At 42.2% G+C, this 19,049-nt stretch overlaps 1 protein-coding gene across 2 annotated transcripts in view; it reads left to right on the forward strand.

Moving 5' to 3' along the window:
• Positions 1-19,049, forward strand: part of DOCK1 (dedicator of cytokinesis 1) — a 316,638-nt gene that overhangs the window by 258,528 nt on the left and 39,061 nt on the right. For both annotated transcript variants that reach the window (XM_064464378.1, XM_064464379.1), the window contains exons 38-43: positions 2,484-2,603; positions 11,502-11,591; positions 14,167-14,271; positions 17,875-18,016; positions 18,208-18,286; positions 18,578-18,662. In XM_064464378.1, coding sequence (XP_064320448.1) covers positions 2,484-2,603; positions 11,502-11,591; positions 14,167-14,271; positions 17,875-18,016; positions 18,208-18,286; positions 18,578-18,662 — 621 coding nt within the window. The remainder of the gene's footprint in view (positions 1-2,483; positions 2,604-11,501; positions 11,592-14,166; positions 14,272-17,874; positions 18,017-18,207; positions 18,287-18,577; positions 18,663-19,049) is intronic.

Here is a 19,049-nt window from a genome sequence, read left to right on the forward strand (position 1 = left end):
ATCATCCATGTGCAATTTAAAATTAAGACACTTTGAAATGTATTTACTGTACTTTAAAATAAATAGAGGGTTATTACACAAGAAGACATCAGTAAGATTCATCTGGAGTGCGAAAGCACTGTAGCAATAGCTTTATTCATTACTAAAAGCAGGGGCGATTGTTGGACACAGCCTGCTGGATGCAGTCGCTTCTTTGGTAATGAAATTTTCCATGCTGGGACATGTGTCAGAGAGGTGAAGATGTGAGGAGATGGCTCTGACACCTTCCGTCACACAGACTGGTGCAGTCGCTTGCCTGGGGGTAGAAGTTCGAGTGAGTAACTCGCTGAGTCTGTGGCTGTAAAGATCTCTCTCACTCCCACGAGGGACGTAAAATAGGGCTGCCAAGTTGTGTAATGCTTGGTCATCCCGCTTTGCATGAATGAACCTTTTAGACAAGATAAAACATTGATTCTCTTCCACAGGTGCTGGTTTTCTGGGAAAACGATGGAATGAACCGTGCCATAAAATGTCACTCAAACTTTTACCTCTTATGGCTTGAACTTGCTAGTCAGTGCATTTTACGTGACCTTAAAATAGGGCTTAGTCAGTGTTGGTTTGCCTTACAGAATGTCTTCAGAGACTGGATGAGTATCTTAATATATTTCTTCAAGTTACTGGAAAACAATATGCAGATTTCTTTTCTTATAATGCAGACTGATAGAAGGTGGCAAATCTAAGGGTAGTGTTTATCACAGGTTTTCATCACTAAGCAAATGTTTGTTTGTACATATAATTACATTACACTTTGGAATTACTTTATTATAAAAGCGTATCGATCTATCTAATGCAACACCCTGCTACTACCGGTACTTAGCAGTGGATGGAGGACGTCAGCGTTGCTTGAGAAGCAGCAATATTGTGGTCTGTGTAACTTAAGGCAATTGAGTTTTTCTTTCAAACTGCGAAGACAGGATTTTCAATGACACTCATCGCTGGCACCTATGTCATCACGTTGATTTTAGTGGGATCACATTTAGGTGAAGACTGAGAGCTTTCGAGAATTTCACCTTTAAATTTGCAAGAAGTCTGTGTCTTTGGAGAGAAAGGCAACGTCATTTTCTCCAAATCACTGCAAGCTGATGAAGCACACTTAAGAAAAGAGGCTTTAGTTTTAGTTTTAACCCATTTGGTCAGAATTAAGGAGTTCAAAACTAACAGAAGATAGTGGCTGTTTGTATGCTGAAAAAAATGTCACTGCGTGGCAGACTCCGTGAAGTTTGTGCTGCTCAGAAATGCAGCTTTGCGGTAAAAAGTTGCCAGAGTTGTCTGCTTTAGCCAAACACAAACGTTTTGGCCAAATTAAGAAGTAATTGGGTGAAATTTAATAAGCTATAGGAGGTAAAACTGGATGATGTAACACCAATTGTGTAAATAAATCTGTGAGTTGCTGATCTTGGGTCAAATTTCTTCTTGTCCAAAAGTTTTGCCACTTTATTTCTGTGGACACGCTGCCTTCTGTAGTTACTTTGATTTTCAGAGAAGAAAGCAAACAGTTCTTTAATTAATTTAGTTTTTGAACTTGATTTCTTAAGGCAAGAGGCCTATTGGAGCACCTGTCCCTGTCTCTTTTTCAGTCTGTGAGAAGTTTCATTTGATTTAATGGAGGTTTGTGATTTGATTTGACGGAGGTTTGTGAGTCTCTAAGGTATTAATTTCCTGCTAGCCTCACGAAAATAGATAGCTATGGCAGGGAAGGATATAGTATTAGTATCCTGCCTGGGGAAAAGGCTCCAGTATCGTCTCATCCCCAGGTAGGTGGGAGGAGAGAAGGGAGGTGAAGAAGGGGTGATATGAATACTGGAGCGCGGTGGTTTCAGTTGCATCTGTCCCTTAATGGACACCAGGATATGCAGGTGTGAGGGAGAAAGCTGCAGGGAATTGCTCGGTCCCCTCAGGTCCAGGAGGAAATCCGTTTAATATCCATGCCTTGCTCCTCATCCCTTAGGCGTTTGCTGGAAGAGCAAGAGCTGCTAATTGCAGACGGGCTGTATAAAGTCAGTTGCATATTTCCGTGCCTCCAAATGTTCTCTGTGAATTTTAGACCTTTAATTTCTGTGCCTACAGTCCTTTCCATTTGTATTGATGTATCTTGGCTTCGGGGCTTCTCCCAACACAAATCTGCTACTGTTCATTATGCATCCAGCAGGTTGTAGCCATCAGCAGGCCAAGATCAGTCTCATCAAACTCGCTGAGGAGAGGAAACCACCCCAAGAAACTTCCTTCCAGCTGATATATGTAATTAGCCTCCAATTACAGCATTCAAATAAATGGTCCTTGTGCCCAAGGAAACAAACTGCAAAGGAAAAAATCTTTGTTGGTGCATTAGCTGTGGTACCACTTCTGTAAATAAAAAATGTGCATTTTATTTAGCCTAATTTTACTGACATATTTTATAACTTTTTATTTTCTTTCACTTTTCCCCTCTTTCTTGTGTGATTTAGTGGTCAGAAGAAGCATGTGCAGCACATCTTACCCAGCGGGATGGATACCAGGCTGCCACTCAAGGACAGTTGAAAGATCAACTATATCAAGAAATTATCCATTACTTTGACAAGGGCAAGGTAAAAAGGGAAGAAAAAAGTCCAAATATATTGCATTGCCTTTCTATCTAACTTACAAGCTGAATAGTAAACAGAGTTTGCATCAAGTGACCTTCAGGGAGCTTTGAACTTGCTACAAGTTATTTGGAGCGCTTTATGTAAATGGTCCACCAGCTAGCACTTGAAGATGATAATACTTTAAAAAGAAGTTTAAAAAATGAAAATCAATAGTACATTTATAGCTGCTGCATTAAGGGTAAATATATGTGCATATGATGCCATGGAGAAAATCAAAAAGCGGTGCATGTAATTTGGGGGGCTGACTTTTTTCTGGCAATTGCAATGGCTAACGCAGTCCTTCAGCTGCCCTTGTTTCTCCTCGTGTAGGCAAAATAATTCCCTCGGAGAATGGATATCCGTGGTTCATATTGTAAGAAGGCAGAAATATTCTCCGATGAGAATATTTCATTGCAATTGCATCTTTTATTGCAAAACGAATTTGCATTTGGCATTGCTTGGTGGGACGGGGAAAGTGCTGGGGATACCTGCCCACGGAGATGGAGGGGTTTAACTTGGTAGGCAGATGGGTCAGGTTTGGGATATTTCTTGCACAAAATGTTTAAATGCAGAAGTAGAGATCTCTTTGTCAGAATATTCCAGAAACGTAAACTTGGGTTTTAAAGGCAATCTTTGTTGCATAAACAAAGTATAAACAGAAATGTCATTTTCTGGTAGAACTAAAATATTATCCAACCAGCTCATGTTTTCCAAGTAAGTTTTTAGCAGAATCGGATTAGTATTTTGATAGAATCTTTGCTTAAAAGGTCAAATTTTATACCTAATCTCAATGCAATATTTAGAAGCTGTTAATAAATGATGCCACAGGAAATTGTCATTCTAGACTGCGGCAGTGCCGGGCGGCGCAAACGGGCTGGCTGGGCTGGGCTTGCGCGGGTGCCTCGGCGCTTACGCCGCGGGCGGCATTGCTTTCCACAGCACGCTCCTGCCGCCCAGAAAGCCTTTACTAACCCTGTAACAACGGGTGAGGAGAACCGCGTTAGGGTCATAGCTGATTTGAAAGTATATTTTAATATTACGTTCCTCTCCGGAAAGGAAAAGCCAGAAGTCGCGTGTTTTTATTTTGTTGTTTTATGTCTTTATGGCTTCACAGTTAGTCTGTTATGGCGTTGGTATACAGGTGGTGGGAGTTGTTCTTCTGAGCACCTGGCCGGTGCATTTTAGCTATAAATTAAAAGCTGCGGAGTCCTTTACATCTATACTGAAAACAGCCTGTCTTAAAGTTGTACCCACCCGTTTCTGCTGATAGCGCTAATGAGCTGTTTATATAAACAGCAGGCAAAATACCTGCTGCTTACTTTTCAGCCCGCGCCACATTACACAGCACGGCATCCACGCTTGAGAGGCCGTTGTTAGACTGAATAACCGTTCTTAATTTTTTCAGATTTTACAACTAGAAGTAAGAGAAGGCCCTGCCTGCTTTCAAAAGAAATAGCGCTGGAAAGGCTGCTTTCTCCCTTTCCCTCATAGTTAGATTAAACAACTGAATGTCCATTATTCTAAAAATTTTTGGTGAACAATGGTATCGAAGGGACCTCTGTGATTACTTATCCCTATTCCTTTGCATAACTCAAATCGTAGAACACCTATGTGATTTTTTCGTGCGTGTGGAGATGATTCATTTTCAAGGCACTCTTTCCTAGTTGCAGCTATTTCTGCTCTCATTTTCTGGTCATTCCAGTTGGTGGTAATTTTTTGTATTGTTCAGTGAAAAGGGAAAAAAAAATCAATATACATTGAGAATATGAGCATCTTACATGAATGCTCAAATGTCAGGAAGCTCAAATTGAGGTTTCCACAGTAGAATTAAGTTAATCCTCTCATTTGGGATGTTCTGACATTAGGTTAAATCAGCTGCTTACATTTACCTGTGCAGTTGGCAAACACAGTCCAGCAGCTGCTTTAACTATGCTATTCCATGGTCAGTAACACATCTGAAATAGTATTTGCTGTGCATTTTCAGAAGACTGTACTGTTACAATAACCAATTTGTCTTTTTTTTAACCATAATTGCCCAGCTGTGTCTGTACCTGGCAATTCACTCCGGGTTGATCCCCCTACTTTGCTTTCTCTTCCCATAAAGTTAACAACAGATGTCAAAAGAAGGTAATTTTACCCTGGGCAGCTGTAGAGCTGCTTCCAGGCTTTTACAAAAGCTCAGGAGTTTTGTTTTAAAGTTGTTGTGAGACTCTTCCACTCCAACCTGCTTGATGGGAAGCAGTGGACTTGAGAGGGGAGGTAGACACGGTTAGAAACATTATGTAGAAGAAATGGAGAAGAGGGATTTCCTAAAAGGTGACACTTGGTTTCAAAACATTGCCTTTTTTTTAAGGATGGTGTAGTTCAGCCTCTCAAAGATCATGATCCATTTCTTTTAGTGGAGTAATTTCCCAAGAGGAACGCACAGTGCACTTTTCAAGTGAAGACCAGCCGTCAGGCTTATTCCCTAAATATTAGCATTCATGGTAAAATGAATTTAGGGGAAGGTATAATCCACCATGCACAGACTGGAATGGAGTAGGCCTCTCGCTTCTAGACTAGAAGTGCTTGAGAAATTTGTAATTTAGTACTACAGAGCGTGGGCTTGCAATGAAAGCAGGAGTGTGGGCGTCTCATTTTGGCTGAGAACAAAATACTAGCCTTTGCCATGAATATCCCTGTTACTTGTAGCTTGAGATCCATTTAAGATTCCTCATTTTTATTTCTGTTTTTTAATATATTGTTCTCAGGAAGCTTGCTTTTTTGCTTACAGTTGACTTTTGGTCCTTAAACCAATCCTCTGTAAAGCTGAAGTCCACCTTTTACCTTTAGTAAATCAGCGTTTTCAGATACAACTTCTGCATTTTGCTCTTCTCCTCCTTTAAGGATTCCATCCCTTATCAGTAATACTTTCATTACTCTTCTAAGCTCCTTGTTTCCAAAATGAAATGTTGTTGCTTCCAAGTTTCCCTAGTATACGCATAGTCGTCTCTCCCAGATTGTTATTCTTCACTTATTCTTTCCAGTCTCATCTCCATCTCTCTTGGCTTTTGCCCTTAAAAGCCTTATCCTCACGCTTATCACGGCAGTCTAACGTATCCTTTGAACTGCTCTGAAGTGTTTGCTCTCTCTGTGTTTTGCTGAAGCCTTGTAATTTTCAACAAAGCCCTTAATCCAGGGACATCACTGAAAATTGGTAGGTTAGAGTATTCAGGACGGGAAGGAAAAATAGTGGCGGGAATAAAGTGACGAGGGAAGGGGGCGAATTTTTGCCTGTATGGAGCAGTTGATGTTAGCCAACAATAATGAACTACTGAAGCCAAGAAATAATTGGCATCATTGGCAAAGATAAGATAGTATCTTTAAACAGGCTTTTGGAGTCTCTGGAGCCGTAAAGGAAGCAGCAGCATTCTTATCCCTGCACAGTAAAATGTGCAAACGGCAACGTGTTTCAAGTTTGCCAGTGGATGCCACAGTCTATGAATCAGTACATGTTTTCCGCTGCTCCTTCCTAAGTCGAAAGCATTGGTCCCAGGGAGAAAACAGTAAATAAATGCACACTGCTCATTTATTTCTGCTTCTTTTTCCTCCCCCCGCCTCCTCCCCCTGAAAAAAGCTTTTAGTGTTTTACTGGAGCCACAAAACACAAAAGATTTGAAACTACCAGTAAATGACATGCTTTGGCTTAAAATGTCTTTTTGCCTGGCTCATGGGATGGTATCAGATGGCTTTTTGTTCCGTCTAACAAGATAGTGGTGAGATCCACCTGTCTGCCAAAAATCAGCGCGGGGCTCATGTCCAGCTCGTACCCCACATCAGATCGTGAGCCCGTCCTGAGAGCTGTGAAGGACAGAGACTGTCTTCTGAGAGGAAAGATATGGTGTTTGACCATGTTCCAAATTAATATAGCAAGTTGTTGTAAAGGGTTTCTACCATGGCTGTATCTTACGCATCTTGAATGTTGTACTAGCCGTAGAGAAATACTGTGGTATTTTATTTAAAATATTAAGCTTGCATGATGGTTAATTAACGCTATCTGAACTTTAAACAGCGTGGAATGTCCCTCATACATCAGAATATTGCATGATAATATTCTTATCCTAGACTATTTCATTTTTACTGACCGTTAACTCAGCAGGCGCTAAGAAATATCCTAAGATCCTCCTTCGCTGCTCTTAAAGAACCTCAAAAACTAAACTGGATGCTGCAGTTCTTTCTGGGCAACAAGCAATCCAGCTCCAAAAATAAATAAAATTGCTAGGTTTTTCCTAAAACAATCTCCTTCTGCAGCCTCGAAGTCTTCCCCTTAACAGTTTGCAGCTTGTGTCTACACAACTAGATTTAGGCTATACACATTTTTTCTTAGGCCTTCAGTACAAAAGAAGCGTTTTCCTTCCACTGTCGCCAGCCTCTCTCCTTGGTACGCTCTCCAGGTAAATTGTTTCTCACATTAATGAGTTGTTCATCGTACAAATCCTGTGTAGCGGCTCCCCGTACGGCTCATTCCTCCAGAAGACCTCCCATGTCCTGGGCAAACTCTGGTTTTAAAACATTGCCTTTTATTTAAAGGGTGATGTAGTTCAGCCTCTCAAAAATCGTGATCCATTCCTCTTAGCGGAGTAATTTCCCAGGAGGAACGCACAGCGCACTTTTCAAGCGAAGACCAACCGTGAGGCTTACTCAGGGCAGCAGATCAGGAGTTATTGACCTTCAAGAAAACAGATTTCATTCATCAGGACCCTTTGCCACAGCCACGCTGTCCTCACCTGAATAAATTTGCTCTGCAGTAAACAGAGAAATTTTTGAGAGGGTTGTGCGGGGGATTTTAACCACATGGTTCCCGCTTCTGTTACGACGCTGGAAAAATCACCAGCTTTGGTTTTGTGTTCGGGGATGTTGCAGGTGCTGTGGTCCAGCTGCACAAGGGAAAAGCCGGGTGGTTAATGGGCTCGTGGGCCTCCGGAGCTCAACGCACTCGGCATTTTACAAATTGAGTCTTACAATGCAAGTTCTTGGTGTTCCTTTGGAGGATGGAACCAGACAATTGGATTTCAGAATAGAAATGTTGGAGTGCAGAGGTAGTAGCAACAAAAAGTAGTTGCTTTTTTCTAAGACAGGTCCCTGGGCGGGAGCGGGGCCGGGTTAGAGGCTGGCAAAAATTGAAAGAATCATTTCCCATGGCGAGGCACTTGTATCGCGTGTTGCAGTGAGAGAAAAAGAGGAGTTTTATCTCTTACCTATACCTGAAAGTGTTACATAAAAATAATGTGACAAAATATGAGTAGTATAACTTGTAAACTAACTTTTAAAGACTTTTTAAAGTGATCCCGGTAATTTAAGCTGGAAACAACTGTTGTTGATAGTGTCTGATTTTTTCCTATCATCTCCACTTACAGCTAGGGGAATGGATATTAGACTGGAGGAATGCAAGGATTGTGCGATTACTGCGTGTGTATCGGAGGTGAACTACTTCTGTATCATAATTAATTTGAGGATCCATTTTTCAGGCTCTGAAACATTTATAAAATTTATTATTAATATTCCTATTCAGTATCATCTAAAGGGTTTGATCAGGCTGAGGGAGGCGCAACGGAAACGCAGCCTCCGCTGCGGAGCGTTAACAACCTCGCCTGACAACGAAGGGGGGCAAAAATAATCCCAAATAAAGATTTAATTCTGCCGGAGTTGCCGTTTGTGCTACCTACAGGCAGGTACACGTACGCAGTGCCTTCGGCAGCGCAGGTCTGGTTTTGATGGGCTCGCGGGCGTCGCAGCAGTGCAGGTGGCAGTGGCAGTCCGGGACGGGCTTGCTGTGGAGTGACCCATGGGCTGCGAAGCCGCGGTGGCACTCGCGCCGAGCCATACCAATAGGGCGTCTCAGTCCCCTCGGCCCCTCGCCTCCCCTCCTCTAACCCAGAATCCCCGGCGTCGCAACGGCCAGGTGTAATTAGTTTGCATGAAAGAGCACGCAGCCTTAGCACCCGGCCGGTGCTTTCGGTTGCCAGACGTGCTTTGGAAACGCGTCGCGATGTCTGTGCTTATTCGGGAGTCAGTGGAGGAACTGAATGAGTTTGTTTACAGTGTCGATGCAAATCGAAAATTATTTAGGCTTCCATTTAGTTCCAATCTTGTTCGGCTCCAAAGCTGTTTGCCTGAGATCATCTATAAATATTTTCACAACGGGGGAAAATTAAAGAGTAGAAGTGCTTCGGTTTTGGAGAGGGACTGGTTAAATCTGGAGCCAAATGATGGTAACGCCATTTTCTTTGAAATGAAAATGTGCAGAAGTAGCTCTGGATGACTGAAGTTAAGAAGCAAGTGGCAGTCAAAATGAAGAAAGGTTAAGTGATTTTGAAAGGTTTCACTTGCTGACTTACCAAACAACTGAATATTAGTTTAGTTTCTGTGAAGCGGTAGTATATTGCTCTTCTGAGTCAAAATTAACTCCACTCAGTCTGTGAAAATGTGCTCCATTTTCTGCAAATACGCCTTTGCTATTAAACTCATGGTAATTTTTGTTTAGAAATAAAAATATGCTCTGTATCATCATTCCAGATTAGATACATAATGCAGATAAAAACATTCCGATCCTTCCATTTGCCAGAATTGCGTTGCAGAGCGTAGAAACTGCCTTGTGATTTCCTGCAGACGTGATCCCTCATTACGGTGATTGTAATTAGTCATTCCAATGCGTTTTTCATCTTCAAGGCACGTTACAAACATGAGGTAACTCACGCTCATTCCAGTCCCTCTTCCCTGGATAAATAATATTATGAACGCTGTTGTAGAAATGAGAAGAATCAAGAGAAGGGGTCGAACATCACGTGGAGCCGTAAGGAGACGTTAATGTAGGTACCAGGCTCTACCCCTCGTGAGCAGCCATCACCGTCCTCTCTTAAATTAGGTCACAGCACAGTCGCTCTTTGCCCAAGCATCTGCCCATTTGTTTTCTTCAGGACTCAGAAGCTCCTTTTCCCTCGCTGAGCCGTACCAGTGTAGTTCCTGGCCCATATTTTCTCTTACTTCACTGCCTTCCTATGAGGGCATAAATCTCTGGCCTTTCTCCCTGCAATCTCCTGTAACTATTTTTCCTTTCGCAGCTCCTCATCTCCGCCATCAGCAGCTCCCTGCCTCTTCAGGCTGCTTCTTTCCGTCTCAGTCTGCCAGGACAATCTTCCAGTCCATCCTCGGGCTTGCAGGACAGGCACCCACCGCTCGAAAATTGTGTCCTCCTTTCAGGGAGCAGCAGGGACGGGGAGCAAACCGGCGGGACCCGAGCCACGTCTTGCTGTAGCGACACTGGCATGTTACATGTCGGGGAAGGTTTACTGACTATTCGGCCTGGCTGGGCTCCAAATCGCCAATTCCTAGGGAAAAAAAAGGCTATTCTAGGTCTCAGTCTGGTGTTTGTGTCACTAAATCACCGGTAGCTGTGCCCTGCTGGGCTCCTCACCGGTGCTGGCAGCACTTTTGGTCCTACTGACAGTCGTCTGAACCCTTAACCTTTTACTCGTATTTTTAAATCAGCATCTAGAACTAGGGATTTTCCTGAAAGTCATCTTTTTTTCCCCAAGGTTTTCCTGAAATACTGATAAATGTGATTTCAACTTGCAGATGAAAAGACAAATAAAATTCAGCCAACATTGATTTTGGGCTTTGAGTGGTGGGATTTCTTCTGTGTGTTTTGGGGGCTTTTGGTTTTCAGGGGACCTTGGCAGGTAAAAAAATCTCTTATTTACGCAGTGCGTTAAAGTGGAGGGACTGGGGGGCCTGTGCAGGATGGATGCAGGAGTCGGTGTGTGCGTGAAGGTTTCCCCAGGAGCACCGTTCCCCTTCTCTCTCCCAGCATCCAGCTCCCAGCTCCTTTGGAAGTCGTGGTGCTTCCTCTCAAACTCTCCGTTCCCGAAGGCGGATGTCTTCGGGGAGTGATGGGGAAACGTGTGTCGGACCCTTTTCCTCAGCCCTCCTTCCTCTGGCTGCTCTTCGCAGCTGCAGCCATCTCAGTATTTCACCAGGGCGAGGTACATGTGGCTTGGTGCTGAGAGGAGAATTAGATGGTGTGGACAGGGGATTTACATTTAAGATGAAGGGTAATATGAACCAAGTGGATTTATAACTCGTTCCAAATCTCATTTTTTTAATAAAGTGAAGTCAGCAGTGCCAGTCAAATTTCAGCAGCAGAGGCAGATCATGAAGTTTAATCTTCGATATCCTGGTGTGCTTAATTTAGGCATCTTTTTGGGGTTGAGTGGTTCTTTACATGTAAAGTAGAAAAAAATGAAAAATACACATTTAAAAACATTTTTGCTGCTCCTCATTAAGATTGTTGGCTTCTGAAGAGCTGAAGGATATTGTTAAATTTCTTTGGGTCAGCTGAGACGGCTGCTGAATTTCATGGTTGAAGAGCAAGAGAGGAAAAAGAACCAATGGAAATACAATGAATATTTGTTCAAAGCAATATCTGCAAATTGCCTGCCCTGTCTAATATAGATTATAGATAATAAAGGAGAGAGAGGTGATTGTGTACTATAATCAGTCAACAACATTTATCCAAAGTCCTAGTTTCTGGGTTTCTTTGTGGGCAGGCCGTGTTTACGCGCTCTTGGATATCTCGTTGGGCTAGCAGGAATCATTTGATTTCTGAAGCAATTTGATCGTTTTACTTGATTTGCATCAAATAGAGACGTGGGTAATGCTGCCGCAGCTATCTGCCACATCAGATGCACAGTATTTCCAGGCATGTGACACAATGCATTTTGTTGTGTTTTATTAAGATTTATGTTATTCCGGTGTTGTTGTTTAACCAAGGTATGTAATTCAGGGTTTTTGTTCTTGTTTTGTGATATTTTTTTTTTCCAACAGATGTGGGAAGAGGCCATTGCCTTGGGTAAAGAACTTGCAGAACAGTATGAAAATGAAATGTTTGATTATGAACAACTCAGTGAACTGCTGGTAGGTTTTTTTAATGACACAGACACTTTTTTCCAGAATTTAATTTCTAAGCTTTTAAAATTATATTGAAAATCTCTCTTATGACAGTAAAATGCAGAAAGAGTTGCCCGCTTTGGCTTTGTTGGACAAATGTTGATTAACTGGCTACCACTGGACTGCCTGAGAAAGATTGCTTTTATTCTTCCTTTTTTTTGTTAACTGAAAGAAAAATATTTCGGTAATGTTAAGCTGATTTATTTGGGGTATAAAAGGAAACTTGGAATTTAAATATAAATGGGAACATGAAAAAATCCCCATTCTCTCTCAAGTGTCTTTCCATATTCACGTTTCTTTTTTTAGGTATGAATAATTCCCAAGCATTCATGTCTAGAGTCAGTTATTTTTGCCCTGACGTTACCCATTCATTATGCCTGCACCATTTTTTTCCCTCCTGCTCTTCTCCAAAGAGATAAATGGCAGCTGTCACTGTCCCTCCTAACTTCTCAACCATTTTCTCAAGAACTGGGACATGATTTCAGTTTGGTTCTGAAAATTCTTAGCTGTCAGGTTTTTGATACATTCTACCTCTGCACTCACCAGAGTGCATCCTTCAGTTCTTTGAACTGTTCATCTGCTTTATCCCAGTCTACCAGGGCTGGGCCTTAATACGGTGTCATTGCACCCTCTTTCTCCGCTGACACCGACACTCAGGTTGAGGGTGGCTAGGAGCCATCTCTCCAGAAGCATCTCCATCCCCATCATCTCCCCAGAGTCCCCTTCCTTGGGGAGGAAGGAATAAAGGTAAATACCACTCCTCTCAATTTTATGGTTCCTTCACTCCTTTACATGTTCTTTGTTTTGTCCCTGGTTCTGTCCTCCAGCTGTCTAGAGCTGAATTTATATCCCTTTTTGATGGTCCTCCTTTAACTCATTTTAGCGATAGACCGGTTGTATTGATACGCCTGACAAGTCTGGAGCCTGGTCTCACGTTGCTCCGTACTGCAGGAGGTGGAGGGTGTATACAGAGAGCGTTTCTCAGGTGCTGTGGTATGCCAGAAGAGCCTTCCTTGGCCTGCTGCCTGCACCGCCGTCAGCAGGGCTCTGTTCAATAGAGAAAATTCCTCATTTCAATATAAAAGGAATCTGGTAATTGTTCCTCAGCTAGAAATGATTCTCATGTGTCAGATATGATTATTCACCAGTGGGTAGCTACTCTCCGAGTCCCTCATTTTGCATTTTCCATCTCCTTTACACTTGCACATGGGAACATGAACAGCTTTTGTCACAGAGCGACCACTCTCTACTTCTCATACCGCATCCATTTTTGGAGCAGAAGGCTGAATTTGCACTTGGTACATTGTAGCCAGTAATACTGAGTAATATATTTTCCCCCATATCCTGCACAGTAGATATGTCACTGTTTGCATTAAGTGACATAATTCCAGGAGAGGCAGTGGTATAAACCCGGTACGGTGCCTCTGCACGCGGAAATGAAGTTTCTCTGGCTTCTAATAGGCGAAACGCCAAACTTCCAATATCCAGGACAAACAACTGAGTTTACCTGCTCTTTATCAGACAGGAGAAATGGAGAGAGATGTCACAAAAGTCAGCACCACCCTGCACTGGGCATTCATCCTTAATACGGCAAATAAGGCAAAGATCCCGCATGAGTCAGGTCTTGCATGCCCCATCGGCTTTTCTTATTTCTGCTGCTGAACAGCGTTAGCACGCTAGCTCTTCCCCCTCCCCCCCCAATAAAATATAAAAGTTTTTTGTTTCCTTCTCTTCTCCCTATTGTCGCTTTTGTTCAAGCAATATTAAATATTAGACGCGAAGACAACTCACGAATGACAAAATAGTTTTGCCACAGGTGAACTGAGAAATATACGGCAGATCTGGGTCTTTGTAGTCTTCTTGCCGTTTAGTGTTATCTGTCACATGGGAACGGTAATAAACCTCCCCCCAAATCAGAGTTCATTCTCTTACAGCAAGTAATAGACTAAAAATAAGTTAATGAACAGATCGTCTGAAGCTGCACATTTGTTATTATTTCATCATTTGAGATAAAGAAGGTTTCCACTTCAAAAACAGATGGCGTCTGACATGTGTGTATTTATTCCAAAAGTTATATTTTTCTGCAATTCTCAACTGCGTGCTTTCCGTATGCAAATAAATAGTTGTAAATATGGAAAAGAAGCAGTAGAAAAACGTAATGAAATGTGACAGCCGAAAACTGAGAAGTCAGCACCATCAAGATGAGCTGGCTCTAGCAGCATGTGCTTCATCATCCCAGTGTTTCAGCGTTGGCAGCGTCACAACTGGGAATTCAGGCTGTCTTGCAAATTCTTGACCTTCATCAAAATCTGTGTATTGGATAGGGAATAGTGAGGTTCACCAAAATGAGCATAAGAAAAACGGCTGCAGGGGGTGGTGTTTCAAAATATTAGCACGTACCTGATGATAGGTGAATAAAAAAGGGGTGAGGGAGGAATGTACATCGTTAAGTCAGAGACGTGCATGGAAGAGGTCTAGATCTTAAGTATAGGGGATCTCCTTAAAGTTTAGGTCATTAAAGGTCCACCTATTTATTTTGCAGAGAAAGCAAGCCCAGTTCTATGAAAATATTGTGAAAGTGATAAGACCAAAACCAGACTACTTTGCTGTTGGATACTACGGCCAGGGCTTTCCCACATTCATAAGGGTAAGTGTCCACCTTCTTCCACAGACGACAGCAAAGTTTCTTGCTTTGGAAGTTTCCCTCGGTGATGGAGAAAGTACATTACTGTTTGTCGGTGTGTTATTTACAGTCCGCCTAACATTGATGGTTGGTTTTTAGGTGTATAAAACAAACGGTTTTTTCTTTCCAGTTTCCAATATGGAACAGTTGATTTTTAGTAGAGAAAGTTTTTCTTCAAACATACCCAGTACTTCATACTTCTTCATGGTATCGCTAAAAGTGCATCAGGGTAATAACCAGCACCGTCTGAAATGGTGACATTTTGGCCTGACGGGTGTGTGTATATACGTATATATGAGTGTGGTAGAGAAGCCTTTTGGATGTGGCTGTGTCCTTTCCAGCATAGTCACTAAAATGAAGTTGAATATCAGAGATGTGTGCGATACCTTTAAAAGCAATCTTTGATTATTGATTTTCATGAGTCGCGTCAATTGAAAACGTCCGTCACTTGGTTGATGCCAGTAACGTAAGTCTTGGAACGTTTTATGGTTTTTCTACTGACACCAGGATTGTTATGGAGAGGAGTTAGTGGCCAAAGAAGGGTGGGGATTTAACGCATCTGAATTGCATCTGTGTCGTGATTCTCTGGACTCTGGCACTTGCCGGTCGGTGACGTGGAAGTAACACGTTAGCTATTTGGCTGCTGTGCTGCTCGTATCTATCTAAAGAGATGAGGATTTTCATTTTGGAAAGAGACTCTCTCCAACCCCCTGTGGAAGAGTTACAGTAGATTAAGGCAGTTCGAGAGACAGAAGAATAAGGTTATTCTTATTATTCTGAGATTATTCTCTGAGTCCAGGCGACTCAGAGAGATTTAGTCTCAGGCCAGGAGCTGGCAGTAGGTTTTCTCCTGGAAATAGGCAATTAGGAGATGAGTTCCTGGTTGTAACTGAGTAATTCCATGTTAACTCTCTCAGATTATGCCCTAATAAATACCAGGAGCAAGCCCAAGCCTATGCTGAAGCCCAGCTCACTGGATAAATCCAGTGAATGCTGATTAAGTGGGCTTTGTCAGGTTAATTGTGGTCGGCTTGTCCTCATGGTGTATTAAAATGAAGTAGGGAAAGGCTTTAAAAAAGTCCCAAGAAGTAAAACTTTTACTTAGTGAGGTGTTCATTTGGCAAAAGCCTCCTTTTCCACCAACTAACTAAAGCCCATGTGAAGAAACTGAAATTCTTACATCTTCCCAAGAAGCAGCAAATGTGTGTGGCTTTTCATACGCCCTGAGATGCTGTACTACAGGCTCTCTTGTGCCATTTATGCGTCCTGAGAAGTGCAAGAAGTTATCAGTTCTTTGCAGCTGAAAGCAATAAGCTCCCCCAGGCAGTTCCTGCCAGGCTGAGAGTGTATTTTGCAGCATCCGTTGTGTGCAGACCCTCAAAAAAATGGGGGAGATGAGGTCTCGTACGCTGGCCCACTGCCTGGTCTCCACATTATGGCTGGGCAGCTCGTGCCAAAGACTCTGAGCGTGCAGGAAGGTGGCAGGGCCGTCGGTACCCAGAGCTGCCCCGAACCTCATGGAATCCACTTCAGCACACGGGCAAAGCCCTTTGTTAGTAACTGGCGCAAAGGCACGACGCGTGCAGGCTGCCGTGCGCGCTGGAAGACCAACTCTAAAGAGACGCGATGCAGAAAAACTACGAAATATTGCGGTGTTTGAAATACACCTAAAATAATGCACGAGCAACAGCTTTTATCAAGTATTGAACAGCGAAAAGTGTGTGCGGTACATGAAGTAAAAAAGCTTTAAGAAGATTTTTATAAAATGTTTATTAATAATTTCTTGTAAAATGTTTATTAATAATTTTTTCAAGTTTTAGCAGGCAAAAGTTATTTAATTGCCAGTAAGAAGGAGTCACTGCTAAGGCTGACCAACCCATTTCTCTAGAAAATGACTGAATTAATACTTTATGATACTCCTATAGGGAAGACTTGCATTATCACAAATCTTGAAAACAATGAACGTACGATAAAGTCACTGATAACTTTGCAAAAGGGATCGTGGCTATGAGTGGTCGTGAAATTTTGCCACACGTAGAGCCACGCTCAGCAGAGCGCCCGCTACCCTCTAGAAGCGCCGGGGATACCCAGTGACCCAGCGCTGCCAACCAGAGGGGTTGCGCCCACACAGCGGGCACGACGAGCTGCCTTGGCCGAGGGCGTGGAGCGGCCGCGGGGCCGTTTGCCTCAGCCTCTAACTCAGCCATGTCTTTGCGTCGGAAAAATGCAGAGAGCACACCATAATTTCCCCACCGAAGCGGCGCGTTAGACCGTACAGTCACAGGGAGACCCTGCAGAGCCGCGGGAATCTGCTGCATTCACACTGAACTGCTTTGTCGCTTCACAACCGAGTGATTTTTTGGAAGTGCAGGAAAACCCTTACCATGCTGCACAAGAGCCTTGTGGATGGGTCAGGTTGTAACAACTGAGCAACAAAAACTCTGGAAATTCGGCTGTTAGGTGCCTGAAAAGCTGATTGAGAAAACCCTTAACACAAGCTTTTTTCTTCTGCTATAATTTTTCCTGTGAATTTCAGGTACATACACATGAATTACAGGTATATCTACACTTCTCAGGCACCTGCCCTTTCTTCTTTTTCTTTCCCCCAAATAGAGAATATTCTTTCATCTACTGTGCTTTTCAAAAGGCACCTCTGCAGAACCAAACCCAACTGGGCAAATGTAAATTATTCCAGTTTTCTACCCCTTGTCATAAGACCAAGTGTTCCTTTTGAGATGAGTAATGAGGTTAAGCATATTCAGATGCAAGTGTTAACATTCATACCAGAACTTCCTTTAATATGTTTGATCAATTAAAAATGTGCAAGTCATTGTTTCCATTTTCCTTTAGAATTTAATGTGCTTGCTCAGCACGTAAATGGACTGTATAAAATATATCTTAGTTTTCTTCGTTGTTAGAAGAAGTAACCAACACTTAGAAATGCAATATATTTGATTTAAAAGTTATGCTGTGTGCAAACATCTGTACAATGGCAAAAACGTAATAGGCTTGCATGAAAACTGGGGTGTATCAGTCTTCCTAAAAAAGTCAGTATCTTTGGGCCTTCCTCCTAAAATTGGCATTGTTTTCTGTTTATACTTTCTGTGCTGCTCTTGCTGGCTCTCTTCAATGCCTTTTAATAAATGTTTGTGTATAAAAAGCCTAATTTTATTTACATCCAATCCACCATTAGCTGTGGAAGATGGATGGGAGGAATTACAGAGGGAGAACTTGGATTTGGTAGAGGACGTAATTTGCCTTAATACATTGTCAGTGGGCACCTGTTTTATCGATCCTTGATAGCATGTATTTAGACCCCATTGAATTTAGTCTGGTTTATACCTATGCCTAAAGATAAGCGCATGCTTAATGATCTTGGTACTGAGTTGGAGGTAAGGAAATCCCTTTGTGCTTCATTGAATTGGCATAAAATATTTGTAAACTATTGATTATAGCGTGAGGGATGTAAAATATCTCACTTAACACCATTGGAGTCAATGCTCCTGAGATCCCAGTTCATTACTGAGGACACTGACCTTAGGATCTCACCTCTCAATTTGCTTCCAGAACAAAGTCTTCATTTACCGGGGAAAGGAGTACGAACGCCGCGAAGACTTCGAAGCAAGGTTATTGACTCAGTTTCCAAACGCAGAAAAAATGAAAACAACCTCTCCACCGGGCGACGACATCAAAAACTCCTCGGGCCAGTGTATCCTTAGGTTGTACAGCAGCCGCACAGGTCGAGGATTTACGGCCAACACGAGCAGGAGACTGTTGCACTTCTGCCTTGATGGGTGTAATGCATTAATGTTGTCGTTCTGTCCTTCCTTCGCGTTCCTGTTGAGCTGCCTGTTCTGCGTGACTGAAATTGTCTTTTCAGTTCTTAACCCCTGAATTCAGATATTCAGTGCTTCACTGTAAAGCCCAAACTGGATTTACCGTCGAAATTTCACAGGCCAGTGTCAGAACAGATCGTGAGGTGAGTCTGAGCTGGTTTTGCCAATTTATCGGTCTCCTGCATGACACTTAAACTAGTTCTTGTCGTTGGATAACAAATCTGTACGCAGCCAAGGAGGGTAGCAGTTGTGAGAACTTTTCATGGGTATTAATAATTGCAGAGATTCCATCCAAACCACTGGAAAACAGTGATCCCCTGAGCATTTTATATTTATGCATAAACTTTTTTTTCTGGTACTAGAGTTTAGCAGCAATTAATTCCTAAACAGACGGTATTTGATCTTGAGCTAATTGTGCTTTTCCCGTTTCTCAGTTTCTATAGGGTGAATGAAGTCCAGCGGTTTGAGTATTCACGCCCTGTTCGGAAAGGAGAGAAAAACCCCGACAACGAATTTGCGGTAAAAAAAAATAAGAGAGAAGAGACTGCTTTTGGGGTTTGCTGGTTTATTCCCCTTCATTTTGAGAGTGTCAACCATTCATTTTGTTTTGGTTGTTGAAAGATAAATTCTAGCTTTAAATGTGATTATTTTTCATAGAAATTCAACTAAACCAATTTATAATATTCTATTTCATACCAATAGTAAAAATGGACAAAGCTGAATTGACTTCGTTAAAAACTATGTTGAAAAAGAAGTGTAAAAAGTTTAAAGATATCCCGAAAAGACAGACGTTTCTTGCCAAAACTTGTTTTGCCATGAATATTCTGGTCAGGCATCTAAAAATCTTTTTGCAGTAATGCCTTTTTCTTTTTTTTTTTTTTTTTTTCCGATAAACCATGCGTTTCA

The sequence above is a fragment of the Phalacrocorax carbo genome, chromosome 12, assembly GCF_963921805.1.
Source record: "Phalacrocorax carbo chromosome 12, bPhaCar2.1, whole genome shotgun sequence".
NCBI classification, from domain to species: Eukaryota; Metazoa; Chordata; class Aves; order Suliformes; family Phalacrocoracidae; genus Phalacrocorax; species Phalacrocorax carbo.